The sequence below is a fragment of the Gavia stellata genome, chromosome 1 (genome assembly GCF_030936135.1).
Source record: "Gavia stellata isolate bGavSte3 chromosome 1, bGavSte3.hap2, whole genome shotgun sequence".
Lineage (NCBI taxonomy): Eukaryota > Metazoa > Chordata > Aves > Gaviiformes > Gaviidae > Gavia > Gavia stellata.
In genome coordinates, this window is record NC_082594.1 from 105224228 (window position 1) to 105251330 (window position 27103).

The 27103-nt window shown below is 43.1% G+C and overlaps 1 protein-coding gene across 2 annotated transcripts in view; it reads left to right on the top strand.

Moving 5' to 3' along the window:
* Positions 1–25681, top strand: part of CYYR1 (cysteine and tyrosine rich 1) — a 59374-nt gene extending 33693 nt beyond the window's left edge. Inside the window, exons 3-5 of one of the 2 annotated variants that reach the window (XR_009484053.1) lie at positions 19857–20014; positions 23064–24130; positions 24843–25681. Coding sequence is in view for 1 of the 2 variants with exons in the window: in XM_059819362.1 (XP_059675345.1) it covers positions 19857–20014; positions 23064–23197 (292 nt within the window). In the remaining variant the exon portion in view is untranslated. Of the gene's footprint in view, positions 1–19856; positions 20015–23063 lie in introns of both variants that reach the window. The other variant, XM_059819362.1, reaches the window with a different exon arrangement.
* Positions 25682–27103: the final 1422 nt, after the last annotated feature.

The window sequence follows — 27103 nt, forward strand, 5'->3', positions numbered from 1 at the left end:
TTTTTGCTCCTCATTCTATCTTTGCTTTCTATTTAAACTGTTGTCACTTATCTCCAGTTTTTCAGTATGACATTTTAATGAATGGCCTGTTCCCTCAGCTCAGTTCACAAAAGCTGTTCTACCTCTGATTTTATGTCATGTCAGCTTGAGACCAGAATAGGTGAGCTTAACCTCTGAGCACCTGTGTTACATTTTAACATAAAATGTATTCTTTGCCAGTCTGTGCCAGTTCTGATATCTCTATAGTGAATTGCTTTGTATTTGCTCTCACCAAGCAGAAAATTTTGGAAGAGGCAGAACTTTCTACTGCCCTGATTCGGAGGTCACATTAACATTACCAAAACAAAAAAAAAGCCCAGACATTCAGTGAAAAACTATGTCCCCGGCCCTAAAATGGCAGTCAAGCTTTATGCATTTAAGGTAAACTCGCTCCATTTGTGTTTTCTTAATACATCAGACTGTAATTTGTGGCAGTTGAGGAAGTAATTAGCAGAAACCTGAATGGTCCCTGCAGTGTGGATGGGAATCTCTGGGGAGGAGGTGGAGTGGGCACCTAAGGGCCAGTCCTGGGGGTTTCTAAGATAGATCCTCCCTTCTAATCAGCTAAAAATCTGATTCCTTCTGGCATAGGTGCTGGGTACTTGGATATCTTGGAACATCTCTCTCTGAGAGATGGAATCATTGAAGCAAATCAGATTCAGATTTTTAGGTCATTTATCTGCTTGTGGTGGTCTGACCTTGGATGGCTACCAGATGCCTACCCAGCTGCTCTCTCACTCCCTCTCTTCAACAGGACAGGTGGAAGAAAACAAGATGAAAAAGCTTGTGGGTTGAGATAAGGACAGGGAGATCACTTATCAATTATTGTCATGGGCAAAACAGACTCAACCAGGGGAAAATTAATTTAATTTTTTGCCAAAAGTATAGCGTTGAATGGTGAGAAACAAAGACAAAAACACCTTCCCCTTACTTCACCCCCCACCCCAGGCTTCATCCCAGGCTCAACTTCACTCCTTCATCCCCAACTCTTCTGCCTCCCTTTCCTGAGTGGCACAGGGCGGATGGGGAGTGGGGGGTGTTGTGTGTCCATAACAGCTCATCTCCGCTGCTCCTTCCTCCTCACACTTTTCTTGTGCTCCACTGTGTGCTCCTCAATGGCCTGCAGTGTGGATACCTGCTTGGTGTAGTGCTGTAGGGGTTGGAGAAACTATTTCTTCTGTCATTGACCATAGTTTTACACGGAGGAAGTACAGTAAGGGTCATTTGAATGCTATTCAGGAGAGATTCTTCTAAAACCCTCTGAGCTAGGTCCTTGGCTGGTGAATATCCACATTAATATTTGTCAGCTTTCATAGACCTACATCCCCTCAAGCCAGCTGTGCACAGTGCAAAATGCCACTCAAAGGCAGTCAAAACCCCTGTCTTGGTGTGCACCTCTGGAAATCCAGAACAGCTAGTAAGTCTAGGAAAAGCAGAGTATTTGATCATGACTGCTCTATCAGATATGCATTTAAACTCTCTTTTACTTCAAATCAGACGTAACTGTTTGCCAGTTGTCTAAACTGTCAATGATTGAGCATGGTTTACATTTTGTTTTTGTAGAGTTTAATTCTGTAAGGAACTAAATAAGCTAAATGAAACAGCTTTCTGTGCAATTAGTAAATGAGGAAAAGGCAAAATTAAAACATGGCTGTTCCCTTTGACAATTAAATCGAAAGAAAGGAACACCATGTTTTAAATTGTATGAGCTTTCAGCTAAGCCTCTCATTAGCAGTGAAAACCTTTTTCTCCGGAATGTCCTGAACCCTGTTTGGGGGGGGGTGGGGGGGTGGACAGAAACAGGGAAAAGCACTTTGTCAAATTGCTGTTTTGAAATGGAAGGATTTAATTTATCTGTTTCTCTGCTTCCTAAAAGTTAGTGTTTACAACAGGGTCTCCAGACCACTCGTAATCTGGTAATGGGTCTCACATAACCTTGAGTCTCTAAACAGATGTTTATCTGAGCATTATCAGATTCCCTTGTGGTGGGAGGGTCTGTTCATAATCTCCAAACCCATTAAAGAAATGAGGGGGTTGTAAAAACATTTTGAAATAGATGAAACACTTTTCAAGATAAGTTGCTGATAAAGGAAAGCAAAAGCACAGTGGGACTGAAATGATTCCTTGGATACTTTGTGCTACTTCTGTGGCAGCTGCAATATTTGTATCTTACTGTGGTGACTGTACTATGAGGCATGTACTGAACAGTAGTTCTGAAATAAATACCTTAGATGTTAGAAATACAGAGAGACTACTTTTTGTTTAACTTTCTTATATTCACTTTAAAAAATGCAAATTGCTTCTTAAAAATAATGGTGGTTTGTCATTGATGCAGTCCTGTTAGAAGCTGTGTCGTCTTTGGTGAGAGCAGGACATGAAGGCTGAAAACCAAGTTATATCCTGATGTTTGAAATTAAGGTCTTATGAAACATGGAAGCATGTATGTTACTTTATCCATGTGAGTTCTCTGATCAGAAAAAAAGAAGCTGTAAAACTCTTTCTTTGTAATTATCTATGTGATAACACAGGGTAGAAACACAATGTGAAAAAAAGGTTTATTGAATAATTCCAAAGCAAAACCAAACTACAGAAACATTGCAATAATTAAGTAGCTGGAAAATCACATACTTCATTATTCACAAGCTGGCAGGTCATAAGAAAGGCACAAGTGCATTTTTATGGCAGGAAATAAGTCTATTAAATTGCACCATTAAGCCATATACACCAGTCATTGTATTCTCGTGCTTTATGGGTTTCATATCAACTTTACCTTCTATTCTGTAGACAAGAGGGTAGCATTCGAGAGAGGCAGATAAAAATGCATTTAACTGATTGTTAAGTCATGTTTTTTGTTCAGGCAAACATAAATAGCTGAAGTTGGAAATAATGGAACTGCAAAAAAAGCACTCAGTGTAACCTGTCCATTGCAAAAGCATGAAAATGAGAACTGTGTGATAAAACACCTTCATATTTTCCCCTGTTTATTCCACATCCTTCATTATACCCAGTAGTGTTTTGCTTTCCTCCTTTTTTTGAAGTCTTAAAATTCTTCTTTAGTGTTCCTGGTGGTGCTTTGTTTTTGTGCAGTGATTAAATTTCCTCAAATACGCGAGTGGCTAATTTGCTAATTAATGCAGTTGACGCCTTACTCAACCGCTGTTCTCATTCTCCATGGCCCTTTCTGCAATTTGTGCCTGAAATGTATCTTCATCGTGTGGCCAAAATGTAGTGACTTCCCATGACAGGATCTCATTCTGTGATGAGAGTGCATGTGTGCCAGGTGATGCAGCTGCAGGTTTCTTGTGCATTTCGTATACTTCTGGATGCTTTCATGTCAGGCAACCAGAATTTGGACACTCCCATCGCCCCCAGCCTTGCTCACTCCCACAATCTGTGTGCACCATTACTGTCCCATTCCTAAAGCGTGCCTGTGCCAAACCTTCAATCCAGTTGAAACGTTCACTATTCACGTGAAGGGTGAGAAGCGGCAAGGCCATGGTTTGAAAAGTGAGGCGCAATCCAAAGGTACAGCACCACTGCTCGTAAAACTCTGATCCGTTTTAGTGAAATCAGTGTGCCTCATTAGCTTAACTTAAGGATTAGACCTTCTCAGCCATTATGTCATCTAGGCTGTCGGTACTTAAAACCCTGTTAATTCTTAACTCTGTTCCCAGCCTCCTTCCGTTTCAGCTCATGTCACGTATTAGATGCAGTGCGTTCTGCTGCTTCTGCCAAGTCCAACATACTGCTGCTTACTTTTCTGTTCTGCTTTCCTCGTTCCCCTTAAGCGCTGGAGTCCCAGTGCAACAAAGCATTTAAGCATATGTTCAGCTCTACGTGATGAAGTGTTTTCTTGAGTCAGGACCTTTGCATTCAACTCGGCCTGTTCGAGTGTGAGTAGCCTTTGAAGTTTGAAAGGCACAAGGAGAGATCCTCAGTGGCATAGAGAGGATCAATTAATTCTTTCTTTTATTAGTCTCTTTGGTTCTTCAATATAGTTGCTCTTAGATTCCCATTTTTTATTTTCTCTGCCTTATTGTATCATCTGCCTTTTTGCTTCACATCACTCTTTCATTTACCATTTGTCTTCCCCAGAGTTGGGAAGCGTAATTCTACTTTGTACCGCAGAAAATTTGCTGTACAGTACAATTAGTTTAATTGAGTTGGCAGTTCAGATTGGCCGGTCCATGACATGTTTCTAGTACCATCGGGCAGGTGACCAAGAATGCCACTCCTATGCCATGATGAGACCTGTCCGAGGGTACTGTCTCACCTCCATTTGTCCTGACAGGATAAAAATATCTGTGCTGGACTAAAGGTTTGCTTAATACAAGAGTATTCCTGTGTTTTGTATGGAAACAGTTGATGCATGCAGCTGCTTCAGAAGGAAAAGAATTGAGAACTTGGAGACGTTTGGAATTCAGGCTACTAATTAGATCACTCTCTCAGTCTCTGAGCCCAGAGCTTTCCCAGAGCTTTGGTGACTTTAGCACTGACTCAGAGAGATGTGAGGCCTTTTGATGTCTTTGCATATTTTTTTTAAAACCTACTGCAGCTTAGCTTTGAATTCAGAACTTTTGCTTGCGTTGCACTCCTGGGTCACTGCGACTGGGCTCCCGCTATCACAGGCAACCCATCACATGATTGCTTTTATTAATGTGCCAAGCCCAATAGTCACACCTTTCAAGCAGCTAACCCAGCTGCATCTCCGGGAAAGCTGTTTCAGAGCCATACTCTTGTGATCATTGAAAATCTTTTCTTTTGCAAGCTTCCTCTACAAGTATGCTAATTCTAATGATGCATTTCTAAATTGACCCTGCATATGCCATTTTGATATAAAACTGTGAAATAGCTTTTTTGATCCCTTCTTAAGTGATTGTGTTTCCAGACTGGAGTTGTTTTGGGGAGCTGCTGTGTGGCAGAGTATACGTCCTTGCATGTATCACAGCGTTCCTGTCAACTGTGTAGGCTAAAGTGCATTTCTTGATTCAAGAGTGTAACTCTTGTTTAATCGGTGGGGTACATGGTTCGCTTACGCCAAGGGACAGAATTCAGTCCATTTTCCTGGGGAAACATTTTTCTGTTACTTCACTGTGCTCTTGACCGACCTGTCTGCTCTTTCCAACAGTTGCACATATGTCTGAAATGATTGTAATGGGCTGTGACACCTGAAAAAAAATTGATCCCGTGAGCATATATCTTAATGAAAACTGTATTAATATGTGGTTTAGTGGTTGTGGATGCTTTTGATGTTGAATATTTTGCAAGCCATATACCGGCATTCAGTCACTTCCTTTACACTGTTGCAAAATGGTGTAAAGTTTAGATTAGTAACAGGTCGTGACATAACAGCAGTACTTAAAGCCTCAAGGAAAACTTCGCAAAATGTTATGTTTACAGATGGTTCTGTCAAAATAGCTCAGATTGTCGCTACATCTCTATTTTTGCTGCCAGAGATATTTGCATGGATATGAGCTCTGCTGGCTTGCGGATGCCGTTGTTGTTTCACAGAGCCGTGACGAACACTCAGCCCTGTGAAAGAGCACGAACTTACTAGAGCGTGCAGTATGGCAAAGGACACCTGAAGGTTGGCTGCGCGTTGGTGTTCCTGGTTGTGTTTAACTACTGTCAAATGTGATAATCACAGCATGGGAGAGCCTTCTGCCAGGCTTCCTCGCGTTTCCAAGAGGAGGGAGCAGAGCGTTTCTTTTCAAATAGTCGAGCGAACGTCAAAGCTGTTACCTTAGGCAAAACTAAAATGGAAGGATAACATTTTAATTGTCTGAGAGACAGCGGATTTAGGCTTTTATTCAGCAAAGCACATGGAGTCTGTTGACTTCATTGGGAGTGTGATATTTAAACCTAACCATATGTTTAAGTTCATTCCTGAGGTTTCAAAGTGAGGCCCCTGGAGAGAGCGCTTCTTACCTTGCCTGCATGGGAGGGGAAAAGGCATTGGGCTCTGTGCCTAAAGAAATCAGGGCACTTTATTTGCTACATCTTATTAGCATAAAAAGCAAGATAAAGCGACACTGAAACTATGAGAAAGGGACCAGGGCAAAGGGGTGTCTCTTCTGCACTTCCCTACAGGAATAAGCAATGTCCCATCTCCTGGGAAAGGGGAGAAAGGGACTGGGTCCTCGGTCTGCTCTCCCTCACTGCTTGGTGGGGCTTCCCTGGCCTTCATCCGGGCCATGCAGGAAGATCGGCAAAGATTTCATGCACTTGCAAGGGAAGTTATTGCTGATTCATCAGTAACTGGCTCTTCTCCAGCCCCAAACAGCTCCTGAGGTGGAAGAGGTCAAATCTAGCTCAACATTACTTAATGTAGCATGTACACACGTTTTTATTGTGTGGTGACTTCTGCATCCTCAGCATATCTGCCTTCAGATAAAGCCACTTTCATCATTATATGGAATCTGTAAGAGCCACAGAATGTTTTTGTAACTACAGTTTAATTTTCAGGGTTTTTTAGTTTTCTGACTCATAGTCCTTTTCTCCAGAAACATAAAATGATTCATATACCCAAGCACTTAACTCCTTTTACATTTGTAAATGGCACTTCATACATGCTTAACAAGGGTATTCCAAACCACTAAAACCATAATTTGCTTATGCTACATAATAAGGTTTGAATCCTGCAAAGACTTACGTAAATACTTTCAAGTTCATGGTAGGTTTTTGCAAATGGTGACTTAGAGCCAGAACGTCCACTGGCTTAGTCTCAGTGGGTCTTTGTCGTCCTCATAAGCTCTGACACAGCACCTGGGAAGAGAGAATAAGAAAGAAAAATGGAATTGGTGCTATAAATCTGATGCAGAGAAGAATGCAGAAGAGGCTCTTTTATTGCTTTCACAGGGGTAAGAGTTGAATATTAAAGTATATTAGAAAAAGGAGATGGAAAGAGAAGATGAAAAACATTTTTTTTGCTTTCACTCTGCTCCAGAATTTCTAAAATTAAACTCTCAGTGTCTTATTGTTTTTATTGGAAGATTTGAGGGAAAAATCCCTATGCTGGATAATTCAAAGCCCAGATAGATTTATTTAGACTCAAAATATACAGTGCTAGCTAACACTGCCTTTTAAAAAAGCTATTGCACTGTTACTCAGACAATGGACATAATTTATGATTTTCTTTTTAAAAAGGAATCAAAAAATTTATGATGCTGGCTTTTTAATCTCTTAATCCAGACTTTTTCTCCCAGATCTTCCAGGAACCACTTCAGATTATTTAATGTTCAAAAAAATCCTACATATTTTTCATTTGTTTGTCTAACAGACAGAATGCTAAAGGCAGTAAAATCTTTCCATTTGAGTTGAAATTTAATAAATCATAATAAATGCATTTTGGGGCCACAGTTTATGTTCTGAGAATCATATTTCTGAAAATGTCAAAAACCTTTTTTTCAGGTCCATAAAGTAGTGTTGTTTGCAGGCATCTTTTCATTTTCATATATTTTATTTTTTTGTCTTACTCTGTTATTTTCACTTTGTTGTTGTTGTGAAAAAGGATTTTTGGTTACAATCTTCCTCCTCTTTGTTGCATAAAAAGGCAAAATTATCTCCTTCTTCCTCCCTCAATCTCCAAGAGGGGAAAAAAAAAGAAAAGAAGAGTTAATAAGCTTCTGCTCTGGCAGTAATTTATAGCTCATTAATGTCAGTGAAAGAGTACAAATGAAACAATACTGTTAGTTAGGAAAGGACCATGAATTCCATGTCATGTGCATTGAGCTCTGCAGAAACCAGAAGGGGCTTTGCTTTTCGCCATCAAATCTGTTTTCTAGTTGCAGATGTAGTCACCAGGTAACTGGCACCAGCCCTGACACCGCTTCAGGAAGTGGGTCCCGATGCTCCCTCCCTTATGGTGCTGGTGTCCACGTGACATTCCATTAAAAGGAGCAGGAGCGTTGCTGGTCTTCCCAGAAGGTGCAGGCGGGAGCTAGAGCCTCCAATTTGTTTATACTTTTCGGATGCTTTTCCAGTGATGTTGTGGATAAATACTCCCGGCGTTGCTGCGTTCAGGTGTCTACTGATCTCTCCCAAGACAGTACTTTTTTCAGAGGGAGGTAATTTGTGAAGAAACAGTGTGTTCCTGAAAAGAAGTTACTCTGGATGATCTGAGGTCCCATGCAACTTTTAAACCGGTGATGAGGATATATCCTAGGATGCCAGAGGAAGATCTGTGATCCCCCTTGAGGGAAAATGATGGACTCCTGAAAAATGGGCTGAGTGAGCAGGGAGCATTTCAGAGATGAGGGTCTCTATGATGCTTTTCCAGTTCAGTTCGCACAAGAAAGAGCTGCAATCAGTTTTGTAATACCTGGTCTGTGGCATTTGCTTGGTGACTTCTCCCTCTGCACTCTGTGGTCTTCATTCCTCTGAAAGCTCATATCTGGCTTGTGCTGTCTCTGTTGGGAGCTGGTAGTGCACTTCTTTGCAATGATTCACTAAGTGTTTATTTAGGGGCTACATTGCATCTAGGCAGAAATCTTTCAATATTAAATATATATCTTACGTAGCAATTTACATACACTACTAGATTGGCATCTCAGTTACTTTTGTCTTCAGAGCTGACCACCAAGAAGGAAAAAATGTTTCTGTTGGCCTCAACTTTTCCATAATTGGGAAGGAGATCTTGAGTCAGCAGCATGCAGTTTTATATGAAGCATGGACTGAATGTGAGATACCAAGTTTGGGCTTTTGCCTCTGTTAGAGTATTTTGAGACTGAGTGCTTGAAGCTTGGCCTATTTGGGAAACCCCTGAGGGGAACCTAGAAAGTCCAGGGCCGCAACCTAGAAGAGCCACATATACACAATACAAACAGGTTTCTCTTTAGCAAACCAAATATTAACCTCGTCTTGAAGTTATATTCAATGGCATTTTGCTTCTCAAAGACAACCCTCTCGTGAAAAGGGTTTAACTGTCAGGGAAATAACGTGTTGTTGCCTCAGTTTACTCAGTCATTGAATTTCAGCCAGAGATACATGGTCAGTTGCATTTGGTATGAGTTTGTGCTGCCACCAGGAATGGGGAGGGAAAGTCTAAGTCTTTTCCAGCGCTGCCCTCCTGAGCCAACTGGTCCTGGTCTCTGCTGTGCCAGCGTAAGCGCTTGTGGAAAATGCCTGCAGGATGCCTTGTCCACGAATCAGGTCCCAGGTCTTAACAGCTGAGGAAAGACCCTGATGCCTATCCTCTTTGACCCTGCCACCCAAATGAAACATAGACAGGACAGTGCTACTACTTTTTTTTTTTTGTTATTGTTGTTTTTGTTGTTATTTTAAGAAACTTCAATAAAAAGGTGTGATTGTCATGTTAAGGGGTAGAGCGTTTTCTGCCAACAACCAGTTCATTCTCTTCCATTGCTTTGTTTGTTTCAGCCAAAGGAAATGTGGTAGCAGAGGATGGTTAGCTCGTAGCTCTGCCAGCAGCTACACCTTGTGCTGCAGTGCTTGGGGTAGTGGCTAGATGGCACACACAAGGCTGTTGAGAAGGAGAGTCTTATGTGGAGAAAATTAAATACAGTAAGGACCAGCCTTCACTGTGCACAACTTTGCAAGTGAAGTTGATTGGAACAGGAAGAGTGGTGTGAAACTATGAAGACAGACATCAAGGCCAACAGCAAGAAAATGAAGGGAGGACACAGAAGACATCCTGGAGTGTGGCAGAGCTCTCCTTTGGTTTCCACATCTAGCATTTACTTCTCTGTTTAGCCAATTGCCATGGCAGTTGTGAGGAACTGCTCTTTTTAACTACAACCATCACAATTCTCTCTTTTAAAATTCATTAGTCTGTGGGTCACCTCCATCCTGCCTTGGTGCTTCTCTGCCTCAAGGAGCAAGAGTTAAGAGTCCTGTCTTTTGACCCTTTACCTTAGTTCCTGCTCACTTGTTTCACTGACCAAAGAACAGCCCTGTGCAGGATGTTCCCTGGCACATCAAAATCACATCACGCGTGGCTGCCTTCGGGGTTTGTTACAGGCTCAAAGCAGGCAGCAGGCATGCTGAAAGGTGCTGGACTATCAACCTTCCTGGCAACCATGACTCTACAGGCTTGGCTTCAGGCTGGGTAGAAATACACTCTAGATGTATGCCTGGGTAAAACTAGGCAGGTTTTACTGTCGATCTTTCAGAGATTTCGGGATCTGACAGGCAAGAGGTCCAGAAGTCAGAATAGTAAGTCAGCCTCCTACAGCAAGAGCTTCCCAGGAGGGGAGCTGCGGGATTCTCCTGCACTGAGCTCATGGAGCGTGCAAAGTCAAGCGTTTGCAGAAGCTGGTATAAATAAAATCAGTCAGAAAGAGTATGTTAAGAATTATCAGAAAGATAATATTCCTGGGATTCTCCAAAGTGTTTATACCCAGTAACCCAGCTGCCAAAAGTGAACCATGAGTGGGGCTTACTAACTCTGTGGTCTTCTTGGAAGCCCACCACATGGTCCTGACCTAGCACGCTTTGATGCTTAAAGGGCTGGAAGTTGGACAGCAATTTCAGCCCCTCCCTTTGCTGTTGATTCCAAAAGTGTTTTAAGTGGCAGGCTCAGGCAGCAATGCAAACTGCAGGCATAAAAAGTATAAAAATCCCTAAATTAAAGCAAAGGCTGCATTAGGTACAATTGTGCCATAATTTTCTATTTAAGTCAATGTCAGGTTGGGCCTTGGATTCTTGAGCACAATGAGGAACATTTTGAAAAGTGGAAATTGCATTATGGCTTCTGTTTCCTTTCCAGGGAAGCATGTGAAGCCCATTACAGAGCGAGGGAAGGTCATGACTGCAGGGAACAGCACAGGATGTCTGAGAGGGAAAGGTGGGGCGAGAGGAGCTGCTGCAAAACAAGGACAGAGAAGCAGCAGGAGAGCATGAGGGTGAAAAGTGGTAACTGGAAACCTTGCAATATCTTAATCAGAATTCTTTCACATAAAAGGTCAAAAAGAGCGCTTCTCCTTCCCCTCCCAATTACTTCTGTATTTCTGACTTTTTTTAATCTCTTGTTTTAATTTAAATATGCATTGTTGGGGTTTTTTTCACATGCTGGCAATGTTCTGAAATTTTTGAACTGCCAGACAGATAAACTCAGTGTTTCAAAACCAGCATCTGTATGTGTGCATGTGATGAAAATGCTGGACAGGCTGGGACTGATCAAAATGTATTTGCTTAGCCATGATGTGTTAATAACACCACTGTGTATTAAGTATTGTGCTTGCTATATTGTGGCATGTACCTCCCAGCTATATTTCTATACATCATTCCCTCTGTCCGTAAAATTATTTCTGAGCCAGCCCTGTACTGAGTCTTAAGCAGGGTGGAAGCGATGCCATCCATCCCTCCCGCCCGCTGTCTAGGGCAGTGGGAGGGTCTCAGGCCTGTCCTACACAGGCAGGGGAAGCAATTTGGGAACCAGCTAGAGGAAGAGCCTGCTTTCTCTACTCTCCCTTTACTGTAGCAGCTATGTTGGCCTTTCCAGGATCGCTTATTTGAAGCATTTTGCGGCACTACTGGCCAAGCAGCACCCCCGGCAGTGTGCTGGGGAGAAGAATGTATGGTTTGGCATAAAAGAAGTAAGCATAAAACATCTACATCCTTTTGGTTTGCAGTTTATATGATTTTCTCTCTGCTTTTGCATGTGTGCCACAGTTACGCTTCAGTGGCTCAGCAGCCTTTCAACAAGCTGTAGAAGGTACCCTATTGCTCAGGCACTGGCAATACTAAAAGACAGAACGTACTATCCTTTAACCCTTTGCAAGATTATGTAGCTTAACAATATGGAGCAGTCTCAAAGTGATGACCTGTCCACAAGGAGCTGGGAGAAGGGAGGTCCAGAATTGGGATGATGACCTTTTCATTATACAGCTGCTACTCAGGATATTTTGGTGCTTGAGTTAATAATCTTGCAAATATAACAAGGTAGAGAGGGAATGGCACAGAGGAAACTATTTGGATGGAATTAATCGTTAACAACACACCTTAAATACAACCAAGTAGGACCAAAAGAAGGGAAATACTGTTCAAGTACAGTCTGTGCCCAGTTTTAACAGGCAGGCAGGATTTGTTTACGGAAGCCGACAATCATCTCCTTCCTCCCTACGGTAAAACATGTATTTAAAGGAAGTACTAGTAGGAATTTTGTCTAAGTACAACTTGCAAAGTAAAGCCTCAAAGACAAACCTGGTCCATTTGAGTTGCTACTCTGTAAACTAATTATTTAATTTAAAACAGGAGGCAGCAGCTAGCTGACTATTTAACTGATTCCCAAGTTGGATGGCTTTTCAGTCCACACTACCCTGGTGTCTGCATTCCAGGGCTGTAAAACTGTGGTGAGAAGGCTGCTGGCTCAGCCATGGGGTACCCCGGCTGATTCAGTCGCTCCTCCATCAGCTTTTGCCACGGGGTTCTCAAGATACCCCGTCCGTAAAGCCAAAATGCCCTGGACAGCAAAGCCAGTCTCTTAGAGGATCACGCACCACAGGGTTTTGTCCTTATGAAAATAAAGGGACAACCGTGGAGAGGGGCAAACCCCCCCGGAATGGGGGTCTGCCTGCTCCGGCAGAGGCAGGAGAAAACAGCGCGTGACCCTGCTACACTTCTGCTGTCGGTCCAAGTAAACCAGGGTTTGCCAACCAAATTAAATAGCCCAACACCTCCTCCCTCCAAGTAACAGCAAGTCTGATGAAGAGTCCAAAGAGTACTTTTTTCAAAAGGTCAATGGCTGAATCAGAAAATCAAAGATCATTGATTTTTTAAATATTATTTTATCTCAGAGAATGAGTTTTAAAAAATCCCGTATCAGCTTCTGTTTGAATGCCTGAAAGGGGAAAAAATTAAAGGGTATTTATTAGTATTAGCTGTAGTATTCCAAAATGTATTGCATGGCATTGTTGTTAATATTATTCTAGAGATGCAGTGCCAGCAAATCATAGATACAGAGAGTTGGCAATAAATTAATTGGAGAACTAAAAAAGTACTGGAAATTAGGAAAGATGATGAGATGGAAGAGATCAGCTGAGCAAAGTGAAGACTGAGAATGGTACATCTTTCTTGCACTAATATGGTAATGAAATGTAGTGAAGGCAGAGCGGGAATACTGATCTTCACATGCTTCTAACAACTCCTTGCCATACTCGGTCAAATTGCTGTAAAATTGCTAACGTGAGCTATTGCAGGATGAAAAGACCTTTATGCCAATATAAATGCATCTCTGCTGTGGAGCTCTGTCATTTCTGCAATAATAGTTTCTAAATTGATACAGTATTACGGAGCGAGCTGGGCTTTGGTTGCTTAAGTTCACCTGTGCTGGCTTTAGCCTGTCCCCTCCGGTAGACAACATGAGTCCAGGTGCCATGGCGGGAAATGCATGGCCCATAAACACTATGTAATGTATATAGGGAAAAAAAACCTCTCCCACATGAATTGATGGACTCTGGGCTGACATTACCTCTCAGAAATGAGACTTGGTATTATGGTAAATAGTGCCATAAAACCTCAGTTCCCAACTGTCAGGAAAAAACAGATCTAATACCATGGATTATTTAAGAGGAAAATAGAGAAGAAAACAGCAAACATTACTGTGCCTCTGTGTCATACGTGCTTTTGCTGCAGCTCTCAGAAAACAACAGAAGAGGATGAGAAAAAGTGCAAGGAGGGGTGGCCGGGGTGATCGGAGGCATGAAGCGGTCCCTGTACACAGAACAGCCAAGCAGGACGGGGCTTCTGCAGGATGGGGAAGAGTTGGCTGCTGGTCGTGATGCTAAAGGTCTGTAAAATCATGGGCAGTGCAGAAGGGGTAGCTGGTGCTGACAAGCTGAGAGCTAGGAGGCTCGGGTGAAATTACTGGGTGTTCAGTTCAGAATAGATCAGAGGAGACAGTTCTTCAGATACGTAATTAAGCTGGGAAGCTCTTTGCCACATGAGGCTGTGGATGCTAAAATTTACATGAGCTCAGGATGAGGCTGGGCAGGTTTGCAGAGGAGAAATCCATGGAGTGATACAGTTAGAAAAACAAACCAACCTGTCCGGGTCAGAAAGTTGTTGAGCTGCGAAATCATTGAAGGAGGTCAGGAGAGAAAGTTTTCTCCCTTTTCTTATGCTCCTTTTGAGGTGTCTTTTTGGCTACTTTCCCCTGGTGGCTTGTCCAGTTTAAGAAAGCCTTTAAAGGTGTTCCAGGGAGGGGAAGGGCTAAAGGAAAACAGGAACTGAGAGAAACCATCTGCTTGTGAAGGACAACAAATGCAAGAAGGGCAGGGGTGTGAGGGTCGCACAACCCAAAGCTGAAGAGTCGTGGGCGCAGGGACAGCCAGCAGAGCATCGGGCAGCACCCGCTCCCTCTGAGGCACGCAGGGGACAAGGGGTGCTGCCCAGCTGGGACATGGGAGGACATGAAAATGGAAACCATCCGAATGGTGCCAGCAGCTGAGGCTGTCCTGGCACACTGAGGAGGTGCAGGTGTGGACGCATGAGTGCTAACGTGAGGCAAGGAGGGCAACCCAAGCCTCAGCAGGAGGGTTTTAGGGGGAGGCTGAAGCAGCATTGGGATGCAAGGATGTGGCTAGAGATCTCTGGTGCAGTGAGGCCGGGCTGGCAGGCATCTGTCCCCCTGTGCCTTGCCTGACTTGCCCTGATGCATAACTGGAGCCAGACCTGTGTGTGCCCCCATGTTGAGGCCACCTCAGAGGCAGGAGGAGGCCAGGGGGACATGCTGCACAGCATCCCTCGGCAGCAGTGATGCGGGGAGTTTTTGGGACATGCACTTTGCTGGGGGTCCCTGGGTGGGAAGCAGGGGAGGAGGGGACAGACTCAGGAGGGACTGTCTTGGTGGTGGTGGGATTAAAACATTTTGCATTACAGTCTGTGGGCTTTCTGGAAAAGCTGACTGAAGGGTTTTTTCTTTGCAGTTTTGTACTAATAAACCAGGCTCCCCAGCAAAGTTTTATGCTCCACGCCATACTATGTGTGAAATTAGGGCAGAAGCCAAGAAGGAAGAACAGAGGCCAATGGACTACAAAGTCCCTGCCATACAGCAGCGCAGGCCATGTATACCTGGCTCCCAAATTTTAGCAATGCATTTAAAAATTGATGCCTATTTAGTAATCATTCTTCCTTCATGAAACACTAACCTGTTGAGCCATAAGATTTTTAGGCCTCCAAGATGCACTGTCCCCAAAGTGGAGATGACCGCGGACGCAGTATTCATCTTGAGCAAGTTTGACATCCACTTTGTTTGCCTAACTCTGAAAGTAGTAGACTTCTGGAGGGGGAAGGGGCACTAAATGAACTCCATTCCCACTCATTAAGAACCGAAGGAGCAGGGCTGCTCTTCAGTCTCTCTCCTTTTCTCCAGTCATCTCAACCCTAGCCGTCGCAGGCTGGAACAACCGCTGGTGACGCTTCTGCCACTTGTGTAAAACACCCAAGTTACCGATTCCCCTGAGGGGTGGGTTCTCTGATGCAGGGCACCTCAGCTGCACTCAGCTGCAGTGGGAGCCCTGCCTGGCTCCAGCATTGCCAAGGCCTCGGTGCCACCCAGCAAAAGGCCTGATCCCCTGCACAGGGTTCTCCTGGGCCGAAAATGTTAAGCTGTGACTGAGATTTATATTCTTTCCAGCGGGATATTGCTAAAAGCAGGTGGAAAGCTGCTGCTTTGAATATCTGAATTTTAACACAACAATGTCTCTTGACATTTCCACAGCTTTAAAATAACTTTTCCCCCCTCTCCATCTTTACTTTTCTGTGTATTGTTTTTCTGTGGCAGTCTTTTTCTCTTCATTGGCTTTGCTTCTCTAAAGGACTCTGCATAATGTTTTCCTTCAGATTGTTCCATTTCAAAGTTTTCTCTTTATTTCAAACTTCCTAGTTGCTATGTGACTCTGATGTGTGGTTTCTAGGTCTTCTTTTGCTTTACAGTGTCCTTTTCCTCCTAGGCACTTTCCCTTGAACAGCTCTACAGTGTTGATAGCACGAAAAATCGCTGTATCCCTCTGTGGCTCTATACAGAAGTCTAAAATATCAGTGAGAGAAAGAAAGACAAAGCAAGCACTTTTTAAATATAAAATAAGGGATATTTACTTACAGGATATTTATTTTCAAAAATTCCCTAATAGCACGAAGACAAACCTCACCATTTTATAAAAAATACTTGCTTATTTTTCTTCGTACGTTCTAGTCATACCATAGGCTTTCCACAAAAAGAGCAAGCATTTATTTTTGTGCTGTGTGCCCAGAACAGCTACTGCATGACTGTTGTCCTGCCAGGATTTGGTGCTGAGAAGGTGCAGCCTGATGTTCAGGGGCAGAGCGCTCCTAGTTTTACTGGGGTCTGTTGTGAGTGGCAGGGGCTGCAGGTCTCTGAATCAGGATGGGTTTACGGTTTGACTCACAGTCAGAGAGTGGTACAGCATTATATATATTCTCTCATATATATTTGGGAAAGTACATCTCCTGAAATCCTCTCAAACAGATTCTTTTCAACACAAATTTGACTCCTGGAACAGTTGTGCATGCGTGGCACTGGGTCTGATCTGAAGCCCACCAAGACCAACGAGTGTCTTTCTGCTGGTACTCAGTCAGGCTGTAACTGGATTGAAAAAGTGACCTACATCTTTTGCTCTGTACCTCAGGCTGTCTTTGCGTAACCATCCGTAGGTGGTCTAAATTTACCACTGCAGTGTGAAAATCTGAATCCACAAGCAGCGGTGGGTCTAGCTATTTAAACCGCTTTTTGTCCTGATTTCAGAATGGTGAGCAAGACTTGCACTTACCTGTTTTTTCAGCAAAGCTAAGCTGGTGAATATTTTCTTTGGTGACCGTTTTTGTTTCTGGTTCATGGCTATACCAGCAGGAGCTACGGTGGGGACCAGCAAAAGAATGCTTTAGCGGATATTCCTTATTTTGCTTACTGACCTGGGTTTGCTAGCCTGGCAGAAGTGGTTTTTGCTTTCCAGTATAGTTGTGCTGAAAGGCCTTTTCCAACTTGGAAGTTTTGCCAGTGGACTTTAACCTTTTTTGAATTTCAGGTGCAGGCAGATACAGAGGGGCTTTCTACAGCTGTGTCTTGCCCTGCTGCTGTTTCTTTGCAGAGGCAAGATAGTGCCAGTCAGCCAACACTGACAAAGGGTCACTAGGAAAAGCTGTAGGACTGCAAGTGAGTCCTTGGATCTCAGCTCTGTCACCCAAAGCAAGCTGGCAGGTATATAAGTATCTGCTTAATGTCTCAGGAAAGGTGAAAACTCGTTTTCAAGATGGTATCAGACCTTTTGTCATCTTTTCTCCTTTCCTTATGGATACTTTTTATGTAAAGTGCCACGTCATCATCATTTAAATTAGTGGAGCGATATTTCTTTGGAGCAGTTGCTGTTCATGCAGAAGGCAAAAGTGGGCTTCAGGTGTGAGGCTGGGGTGTCCGGTCAGCACTGGTGCATGAGAGTGCAACCCATTGCTCAGGGCAGGTGACCAAATGGCATCTGGCTGACCACTTCGGAACAAATGGGACACCTTTGCCTTTGGAGACAGCTAAGACAAACTCTTTTTAAATCATGTTTAAAATAGGCTTTATTAATATAGAACTTTCAGTTCAGCACTGGGAAGGTAACTTGTGCTGTGTGTTACCCATTTCTCTCAGCCTTTAGGATGGAGGTTGTGTTTTCCTCAGGGTGCAGCCGGTTAGAAGTAGAAGAAACTGTTGTGGTTTCTGGGATTTGAGCAGATCAGCCAGGCAGACCATACCTGGGATGGAGGAGCTGGGCAGCAGTGAACTGTGTACAAAGCAGAAATGCAATGCAGGACCTGAGGCCAGTGGTCAGCAGTGGTCAGCAGCAGGTCTGCTTCTTCCACCTGGGAGAGGGATTATTTCAGCGTTAACAGAGTTGCCTGCGACTCTGCGATGCTGTGCTCCCAGCAACGGGCACAGCAATTCATCCACTAAAAGGACGTAGCAAAAGCAGTAGTGATTCACTGTTGTTTATAATGGGGGTACTGTGCATTATGCCTGATTTTTTAATTGTGATATTATAAGAAAACTTTCTGGAATGAAGACAGTATTGTGTTACAGTGTCTCCTGAATCAAACTGTTTTCTCATACAGCAGTATTTCTCAAGATAGTGATGATGTTCCCGGGGACAGCAGGATGGGAAAACTGGAGGTGTCTTGGTCACATCTCCCAAGAGCATCAGACTTTCTTTTTGTTAGATGCAAACTATCAGGGATGTGAAGGGGGTGGGGAGGTGTTTCTCAGTTACTCGTGGTGGTTAATACCAAAGGACTTGATCACATCAGTGTTGTGAGCTACTGGTTTTATGGCCAGGTGCTTGCTGCCATGAGCTAGGGTTTTGTAAATTAGGCCTTTATGTATTCTGCAAAATATTAAATGGTTTACTCTCCCTGCACACTCTTCCTTCATTGCTACATAACAGCAGAGAGCAATTTAGCTCCCTGGCAGTGTATTTTAGTGAGACAGCAAATTGTCTGTGTTTACTTATGGTATACAATTCAGTAATTGTACTGCAAATCTTGGCCACGTTCCTGAATAGTTGGGGCCTAAAACGAGGCTCTTAAATTCATATTTAGGTTCCTAAATAGAAAGTCTGATTTTTTGAATACTAAGTCCATCCTGACTCTCGTTGACTTTTTGGAAGCCAATACGCTATTGGCATTTTGAAAATCAGGCCTTCTATGTGTTCCCACGTTTGTATGGGGAAGCTAAACTATGGTTTAGAATCCTTTTAACATTTGTCTTTGTAGTATTGCAGTGCCTGTTTTATTCTCTACTTTGCAATAATTCCTAGTGGAGCTTATTCATGTTGACAAACTATTAGTTTGGATTGATTAAAATGTCCAGCAAAAAAGTTGTCAGCAAGGTTGCTATTTGAAACCTTTGCTGGAAGATGAAGAGATGCACATTGTAAGAATAGTTCTGACAAGTCACTGGTTTTTTTCATAAAAGGGTAGGCTATAAATACCATCTTTCATATAACATATGCTTCACTGCCTCTGCCTGACAACAAACCTGAGTGAACTAGGGTTGATCAGAAAGGCTGATTTTGCCCTCCAATGTTATTGGGAGCTCTTCAGTGCCTCTTGGTGAAGTTTTTCTCCTGTGTGTCAGTGCAATAAGGCTTCCTTTCCTTTCTCTATATAATTTCAAGGAAAGCCTGATTCATTACTTCAGGGGCTGAGCTAAATTCTTTCCTCTGGACAGTTTTAAACGAAATCGTTTAAGCTTCAAATACTTGTGCTGGCTGCAGCAGCAGATGTGTGAAAGAGTGGGCATTCGTTTTGCTTCTTGCTGCTCATCCTCAAGAAGAGGAGGCTCTCCTTAATCTGTGGGCTCAGAAGCACAGCAGAAGGACTTTTTGACCTAAGATAAAACAATGACAAAACCATTCCTGTGGAAGCACAGCATGCAGGCACTTCAGGATGCTTCTGGAATATATTACTGGGGATAACTTACTCTTCCTTTTCAAAAGAAAATCATACCAATGCCTTTAGGAAAAAAAAGTCTTGTGTGATGAGGGGAAAGGGAAGAAATTATTCTTGGTAATATTTAAAAGTTGTTAAATTCAGATGGCCCTGGAATGGGAGGATTTAATATACGGTGAATCAGCAGAGTGACCTGGCACAATTGCAAAGGCGACTTTGAAAGAGTTTCTCATTTTGGTCTCAGAGATCTTTCATTTCTTTTATTCAGATGCCCTGACGGATCAAAATCTGCAGCATTTTCAGTAATCAATATGCACTTTTTTTCTCAAATGGGGATTGCTCCTGAGAAAAGAATTTTGGTTTGTAAACATTATTTGGCTGAGACTGACTGCATGTTTCCATTCCCCTTGCAGAGGCACGGCGATAGCTGGAATTGTTTTCGGTATAGTATTTATAATGGGAGTGATTGCCGGGATTGCCATCTGTATCTGCATGTGCATGAAGAACAACCGTGGGACTCGAGTAGGGGTCATCCGAACTACACACATCAACACTATCAGCACGTACCCAGGTAAGGAAGCGAAATGACACCCCTGCAAGAGTGCCTGTGTTATGATAGGAGTGTATCTTTGGATAGTTACAGCTCCGCAGTAAATGGGGGTTGTGAATACAGCAGGAGGCTCTTCTCAGTCTGGAGGGGAACAGCACGACTCCCTGCTGAGACAGCTCAGCGCGTGCAGTGTTCGTCAGTGCAGCACTCTGCCTGGGCTAATTTATTCAGCTACTTAGTGGGCTAATGAGATCTGGCCAGGTGCCATACTCACACAGCTGTATGGCTTGCGGTGCCCGCAGTAGCATGTTGAGACCTTGCTCAGGGCGGTGCTGCATTGTGCAAGATAGACCTTCTCCCTGTGGCAGAGGCTCTCTGGCAACGAATCAGTTGTTCTTCTTTTGTGTTCTCATTCTTGTATTTGCTCTTGTTCACGTGCAGTCAGCTCCCTTTCAGTGCCTGATATAATGGGTGTCATGCATACCACAGAGAGAGGAAAACCTGGGCAATAAGGTCTGTGGACCATAGCGCAAAGGCTTCAGGTGGTGCCATGTAAAGTCTAACGCAGCCCAATCTGGCTGGTACTTGGCCAGAGCCCACAAGCCCTGCTGGGTGCTGCAGGATCCCAGATGACTTCTGCAAAGACACACGGGTGTCTTTGCAGGGTGTTCTCTCCTGTGTGTCCCAGGAGGGACTGCTAGCTGGCATGCGGTGCTGGATCCAAGCTAGCTATCTGCATCTGCCCGGCACCATGCCTGAACTGATAGGAACTTGGAGCATGGTGCAGAGATGCCCGTTGTGCCTTGGTCAAAGTTAGCTGAGTGTTGGACGTGCTCAGTGCAGGCTTGTCTGTGGGTTAACATTGTTTTGGTGTAATGGTTTTTTAGGTGCAGGGCAGCACCAGGGGAGGTGCTAATACGCTAATAATCCTAAGTCAGATCAGGCACTAAGCTAATAAGCTGTCACAGGCTCTGGGGCACCCCAAGGGACAGCAGAGACCCCTCATGGGTCTGCTCCAGTGCAGTTGTGACCATAGTGCATGGGTACTGGTACATCAGGCTGTACCTGTGCTAGCTCTGTGCAGAGCCACTCTCTGTGCACCACAATTGTCAACTCGTGGCAGTCTAGGATTGGGGTACAGGAGCACCAAAGGTGGATCTGCACCGAGCCAGCTGGGATCTGCAAGGCTCATTTGTCTGGACTCCCCATCATGTGAAAGTGGCCACATTGTTGAAGAGCAAAGCTGACCCTGGAAGCAGCATAACGGTGTTTATGCAATGCAGCTATGTCTCTGCTTCAGTGATATTGTTAATTACAAATCCAGGAGTGATTGCCTTGGGATAACTTGAGAGTTCACTGTAATAAAAGGCAATGGTGTTTCATGGATGAAGTCCCCTCAACCCACTCTTAGACATCCCCTGCCTTTATATTCCCTCCTATTGCAAAGGTTGCAGCAAACCCCAGGTGCATTATATATACTTACAGGAAAGCTATGCTATATTTATTATGTGTTCCTTTATCACATTCACTGCTCTCAGTGTCTGTTTTCTCCCTCATGCTCTTACTTTCCAGTTAAACTAAAACCATCTATAATCATCCTTACCATTGCAACATTGTTTTGCATAGAGAGATGAGTAATGAAAGAAAACTGCAATATTCTCAACTATGAATTGCTGAAGAGCTACTTCAGAATCTAATAGTCACTGCAAGCTGTAAAAGCAAGAGCAAAATAAAGATGCCAGGGCTGTAGCCTTTTCCTCCCCAATCATGCTCCTGCAATGACTCACCCCTATCTCTCCACCTCCAGGCAGTTTGACTCTGCACGCTCCCAGTTCCTGGTGCAAACATTAGTTCGAGCAGTTCTTCCTCTCAGCAGCAGCAGTTTTGGGAGGATGGGGAAGCTCTGAAATGATTTCTGTGTTCTCTGCTGTCATGAAGTTACTGCTTCTGGTTGACCTGCCTTCAGCTGCAGGTTTTGTGACCAACCCTCCCTGCTGCCATTACCTGTTTTGGACAGGAACGGCAAGCGAGGCAATGCCCTTCATTTGGCCTCAGCCACAGCAGCAGCCAGGTTTTCAGAAAGCAGGGAGTGCTTTTCATGGCACACTGGGGGATTTGAGTCTCTTCCCCCCATCAGAAACATCCTAGGTTTCTGTTTCCTCTCTATTCAAGTGCTGTTTCACTGCCAGTCTGCTTGAGACATCTAGGGAGGGGTTAGGAAAGCATCCGTAGTGACATAAACAGAGACATGAGCAGACTCTGGACCTTAAAGTTTGTAGAGACTACTCTAATGGGATCTGGATATGGAGCCTTCAGTTCCTACCATGCTATCATTCTGCAGCATTTACTGTCTTTTTGATCACTGAATTAATCCTTCTTCTCTAAGGTTAGTAGAAGTAGTTGAGAAAATGTTTTCAGCTATTTGTGAATATTTTTGTTATTTCCTAAATGCCTGACCCAGATTTTAAACACTGGGCTCTCCTCATATGTCTCCATTGGGGTGAACAAGTGAAAGCTCCATTATTCCTCAGCCCGAGACATGGGAATGTCCTGGGAAGATGTCTGGTGTTTGTCCTGGGAGGTGTGATGCTGCTGTGTTTGGCATGGCATGGCATGTCACACATCTCGTCGGGATCCAGAGGGTGTTTGAGAGATCTGTGGAGATCAGCAAAAGCCCTGGCTACCCCACCATTTTGAGATGACATGAATCCATGTTGCTGCTGAAGGGTGTAGAAGGGAATGGATCTGACAAAAACCCAACCTTCCTTCCCTGAAAAAGTTTAGCTCTGCCACATCACCTTGGTATCATCTGCCATATGGCCATTCAAACACTGTTACCAGCCCAACATGTCAATGGGCACACAGCTAAGCAGTGAAGGAAAGGGCAATAAGCAAGGACTTGCATTGACATGAAGTCACTGTATAATGACAGTCTGAAAAAAAAGTGAGCGCATTGCCAGGAAACTTTACATCTGTTGCATGGAAGCCTGAATGTCAGCTAGAAAATACTTCGGGGCCTGCATCTGAAAAAAAGATTTTTAACTATGTCTTCTTTTTTCTCCCATTTCAGTGGCTCCACCACCATACAGTTACGAATACGAAATGGAGTACCCAGCTGACCTACCTCCACCTTATACTCCAACTCCACAGACTTCGATGCAGTATCCCCCACCCCCTCCTTATCCTGGATATTCAGGGAAATAATTACATGGCTTCGTGCAGATATTAACTGCCTGTTGAAATAGCCAGCACCGTTGGGACAAATATTATCAGCTCAGGGACAAATAGGATGGGGTCTGCATCAACACATATGGCCAGGTGTTGAAATAACCTGTGAGGGTTGCCATAGCTCAGGATGAAGAAGAATACTGTCCACTCCCAGACCATCGTGTTTCATGGTTAAACAATGTGTGACCAAAGAAACAGTTCCTGTAAGTTAAAGTGGTGCAAATGGTTCAACAAGCTGTTTCAAAAGCACAAGAGGCAGCTGCTGGGGCTTATTCAGGAGGAAAACTCCAACTGTTGTCTTCAAGTACATGTCATGTCTTTGCTTGAAACGAGGGGAATAAGGAAGAACAAGGAAGACTGAAGCTATTTTCAGTTTCTCCTTCAGGCTGATAATACCCAATGATCGGCTGTGCATATTGGTCTGATAAGCATATTACAAAGAGAAGTGCTGTCGGAGTTAGTCAGTAACCAAAAAATGATGGATATTATTTTTGGCCAAGTGTAGGTTGTTTGAAGTGCCTACTTTTAAACAGTTTGAGACTAGTTTGTGGCCTAAAATGTAAACACAAAAGAGCATTTTTATATGTGAAATACACTAATTTATAGCTGATTTACTTTGACCTGGACTTCAATACTGTATATATTGGAAATATGCTACCATGCCTTTTTTATCAGCAAATGATACTTTGATTTTTTTAAAAAATACTGGATTGGGAAAACTCACAAGTGGGAGAAGAAATACAAACCAAATATTAAAACATCATAGATTTGTCTTCAATAGTAAAGACTATTTAAAAAAAAATCTTACTGTTTACCAGTAATAATGGTATGTAGCCTAACCAAAGAGATGAGCATGGAGTCTGTGAACGTCAGATTACTTTTGAATGTTGTCTTGGGCCTTTTAAAATGGTAAGTCACCAAATAACGCTTTTTGCATTTCTCACACATATTGTTCAAAATTACTTAATCTCTACTACATCAAGTACAGACCTTTATGGTTTAAAATGTTCCATATACTTGTGGGGCTAACTGTAATTCAGCAGCAGCTATTTGACTTCAGAATAAAGCATACGGTTACCTAAAGCATCATCCTTCAATGGTAAGACTAATATTTTTCTCAGATTTATATGAGAACCACAAAGACAGTGGTTCTCTTTGAGGATTTAAAAGTGCTGAACGCCCTTAGTTTGAGTTGGGTGGCTGGGCAGTTTGAGAATGCTACAGCCAAAATAGCGGAAGGTGACAAAAATACGGCACCTAGAGTTCAGAACGTGGCATCAGGTCCATTTCAGAGGGAGAGACTACAGCTTACTACTGATTCCTGCAGATTAAAATGCATTTAAATGTTTTCCAGTATAGCCCTCATCTTCTTTTCAGGTTTATCAGTGTATTAATGAATAAATAACCAACTTGCAAAAGGTGGTACCATATCCAAGTGAGGTCAACTGGCAACCTCGCATCACCCCCTAAGTATGATATTTTTGGCATTCAGTCCTGATTCAGGGAAGAACTCAAACAACCTTTTAACTTTGAGCACAAAAGTTATTCAGAGGCTTTCTTGTAAACAAGACCTTATTGACTGTTCTTGCTCAGATTTTGTAATTGTATTTGTCCTTTCCAGGCTGACTAAGCTTATCCTCTTGAAACCCCACTTGAAATTGCAAATGGCCTCAGTCCTCGCCACTGTAAGTTCAGAAGATCTGTGTTGTGGCCCTTCGCCAAACTGAGCCTTGAGTCACAGGCCCATTAGCTACCTAGGCATTTGTAACCCAGTCAGAGGAAAACTGAGCTGTGTCACAGGGTTTGGTTGCTGCTGGTTCCTTGGAGTCTTCTCTAAGGAAGGGAAGTTGTATTCTCAGTTCTGTCCAGCACATGTTATTTTTACAATTACTTCTGCTTTGGGTGATGTCCTGCAACATTTCAGCTGGTACCATGACCTCTCAAGAGGCAGGTGTTCCTCAGTTGAAATCCTCCCATGAAGGGCAACCTTCTGCATGCGGTGTTTTGGCAGTCCCTACTCAAAACCATCTGCTGGGGTATTGATGTGCCTGCCAATGTGGTGGCCAGCATGAAGAATAGAATAAGCACAGTTTTATCGGTGGGAAATCCTGTTTCTGCCACATCGTTCTACGCTAGTACCTCAGCACTTTCCAGCTGATCACACCAGATGATACTTATATGCCAAAAAGTTACCTATAGATAAAGCGTATTGTAATTTTTCCCATTCTTGTATTTCATTTCTTTGTGCTGAACATGCAGACATACAAATCAAAGAGGAGTTTGTATTTGATGAATCTAGTTGCCTGAAAAATACAGAGAAAGAAAACTATCCTATAGATAGTATATCTTCCCTTAGAGAAAGAATTTCTCCAGCCGTGACATTTGTCAGAACAAGTTATAAAGCAGATTTCTTAAATAAAAAGGCATTTCTGGAAAATAACTAAAAGTCTTTGATCACAGAGTCCTCTGTTTTTCAGCTTTGCGATTTCGTGTTGCCTCTGATGATAAAGGTCATAGTGGCCGAAGTACCTACAATGTATATGCGGCTTATTCCAGGGGAAAATTATGGAAATAGGAAATTGATAATTTCTTAGTGATAGATAGCTATTTGTTTGCTGTGAAAACACTAGTGAGGATGTTGATTTTAGTATGTTAATTAAAGTTCTGCAGATCTACTTATACTGGGCCATACCAGACAATGATTTTTATCTCAAAGGACACCACATCTCTTGTCCTTCCTAAGGGCAGAAAACATAAAGGTGTTGCCCTTCCAGCAAACCAGGTAAAACTAGTACAGGGTAGCCTCTTTTCAGAAAGAGGTGATGATTGCATTGAAAAGAAGCAAGCAAACTGAGACAGCCAAAGAGGAGGAGGGAGTCAGAAAGATTTATAAAAGTAAAGGAATAGAACAAAGAAGTTGCTGCATAAACAAATGGGAGCGTTTGCCTATACTAAAGTTTTATTAGTTGAATTTAGCTGAAAAATTTGAAGTGTTGTTATACCTTAAGTATTATTTTCTTTGTGTAGAAACATGTAATTTATTCAACACCTCCATATTCAAAGTTCCTGCAGTGCAGATACTGCTGGCCAGTAGTCATTTATTCTGTCTCACATGAATAGCTTGCAGATGAGTGGGTTAGTACAAAGAGTTTTTACTTAGGCACACTGACTTATTTCAGTCTCATGCCCTACATCATTTTGTAAAGTAAGAAGAAAATAGGAAAATGTACTCTATGGCTGAGAAAGGCCAAATGATCTTTTGCTTTTCTCGCTTGGCAGTGGACGATACCGCTAGTTTGGTCAGTGAATGTAGCGTTGCCCAGGGCAGTTCATATACTTGGACCAAATGCTACTGATTTTCTTGTGGTCTGAGGTTGCTCTGCCTTTGGCTCATGATTTCTAGGCTTAGCTGTGGAGGCAGAGTGGGAAGGTCACTGTGCCAGGAGTACAGGACCTGATCCCATGAGCCTTTCTCCTTGGTTTCCTAGTTTAGCACATTAGATGACTGCCTGGTTGCATGAGTGCTGTTATGGATTGGAAGCAGCAGGAGTTGCAGGTGCTTACAAGGGCACATATGCTTGCATACGCGCTGGTGCCAGTCCTCTTTTATAGAAAAAAAATAAATTATGTGTGATGTCTTAGTTACTCATGTATCGGGCATATTTCAAGCCATGATTCATTTTGCAAACTTAATTTAATCTGGCATTTCTTTAACCTTTTTTTTCCCAGAAAGAGCTACTTCCAAACCAGTTATCTCTCTGGCAGCCGACTGTTTCTCGGGTATATACCAAACAGCAGGAGAAATGTATTTAAGAGCTAATGGCCCATTTGGGAGACTTTAGAAATTAGGTAATAATCAGTTGGAGGAGTTAAAAGGCCAAG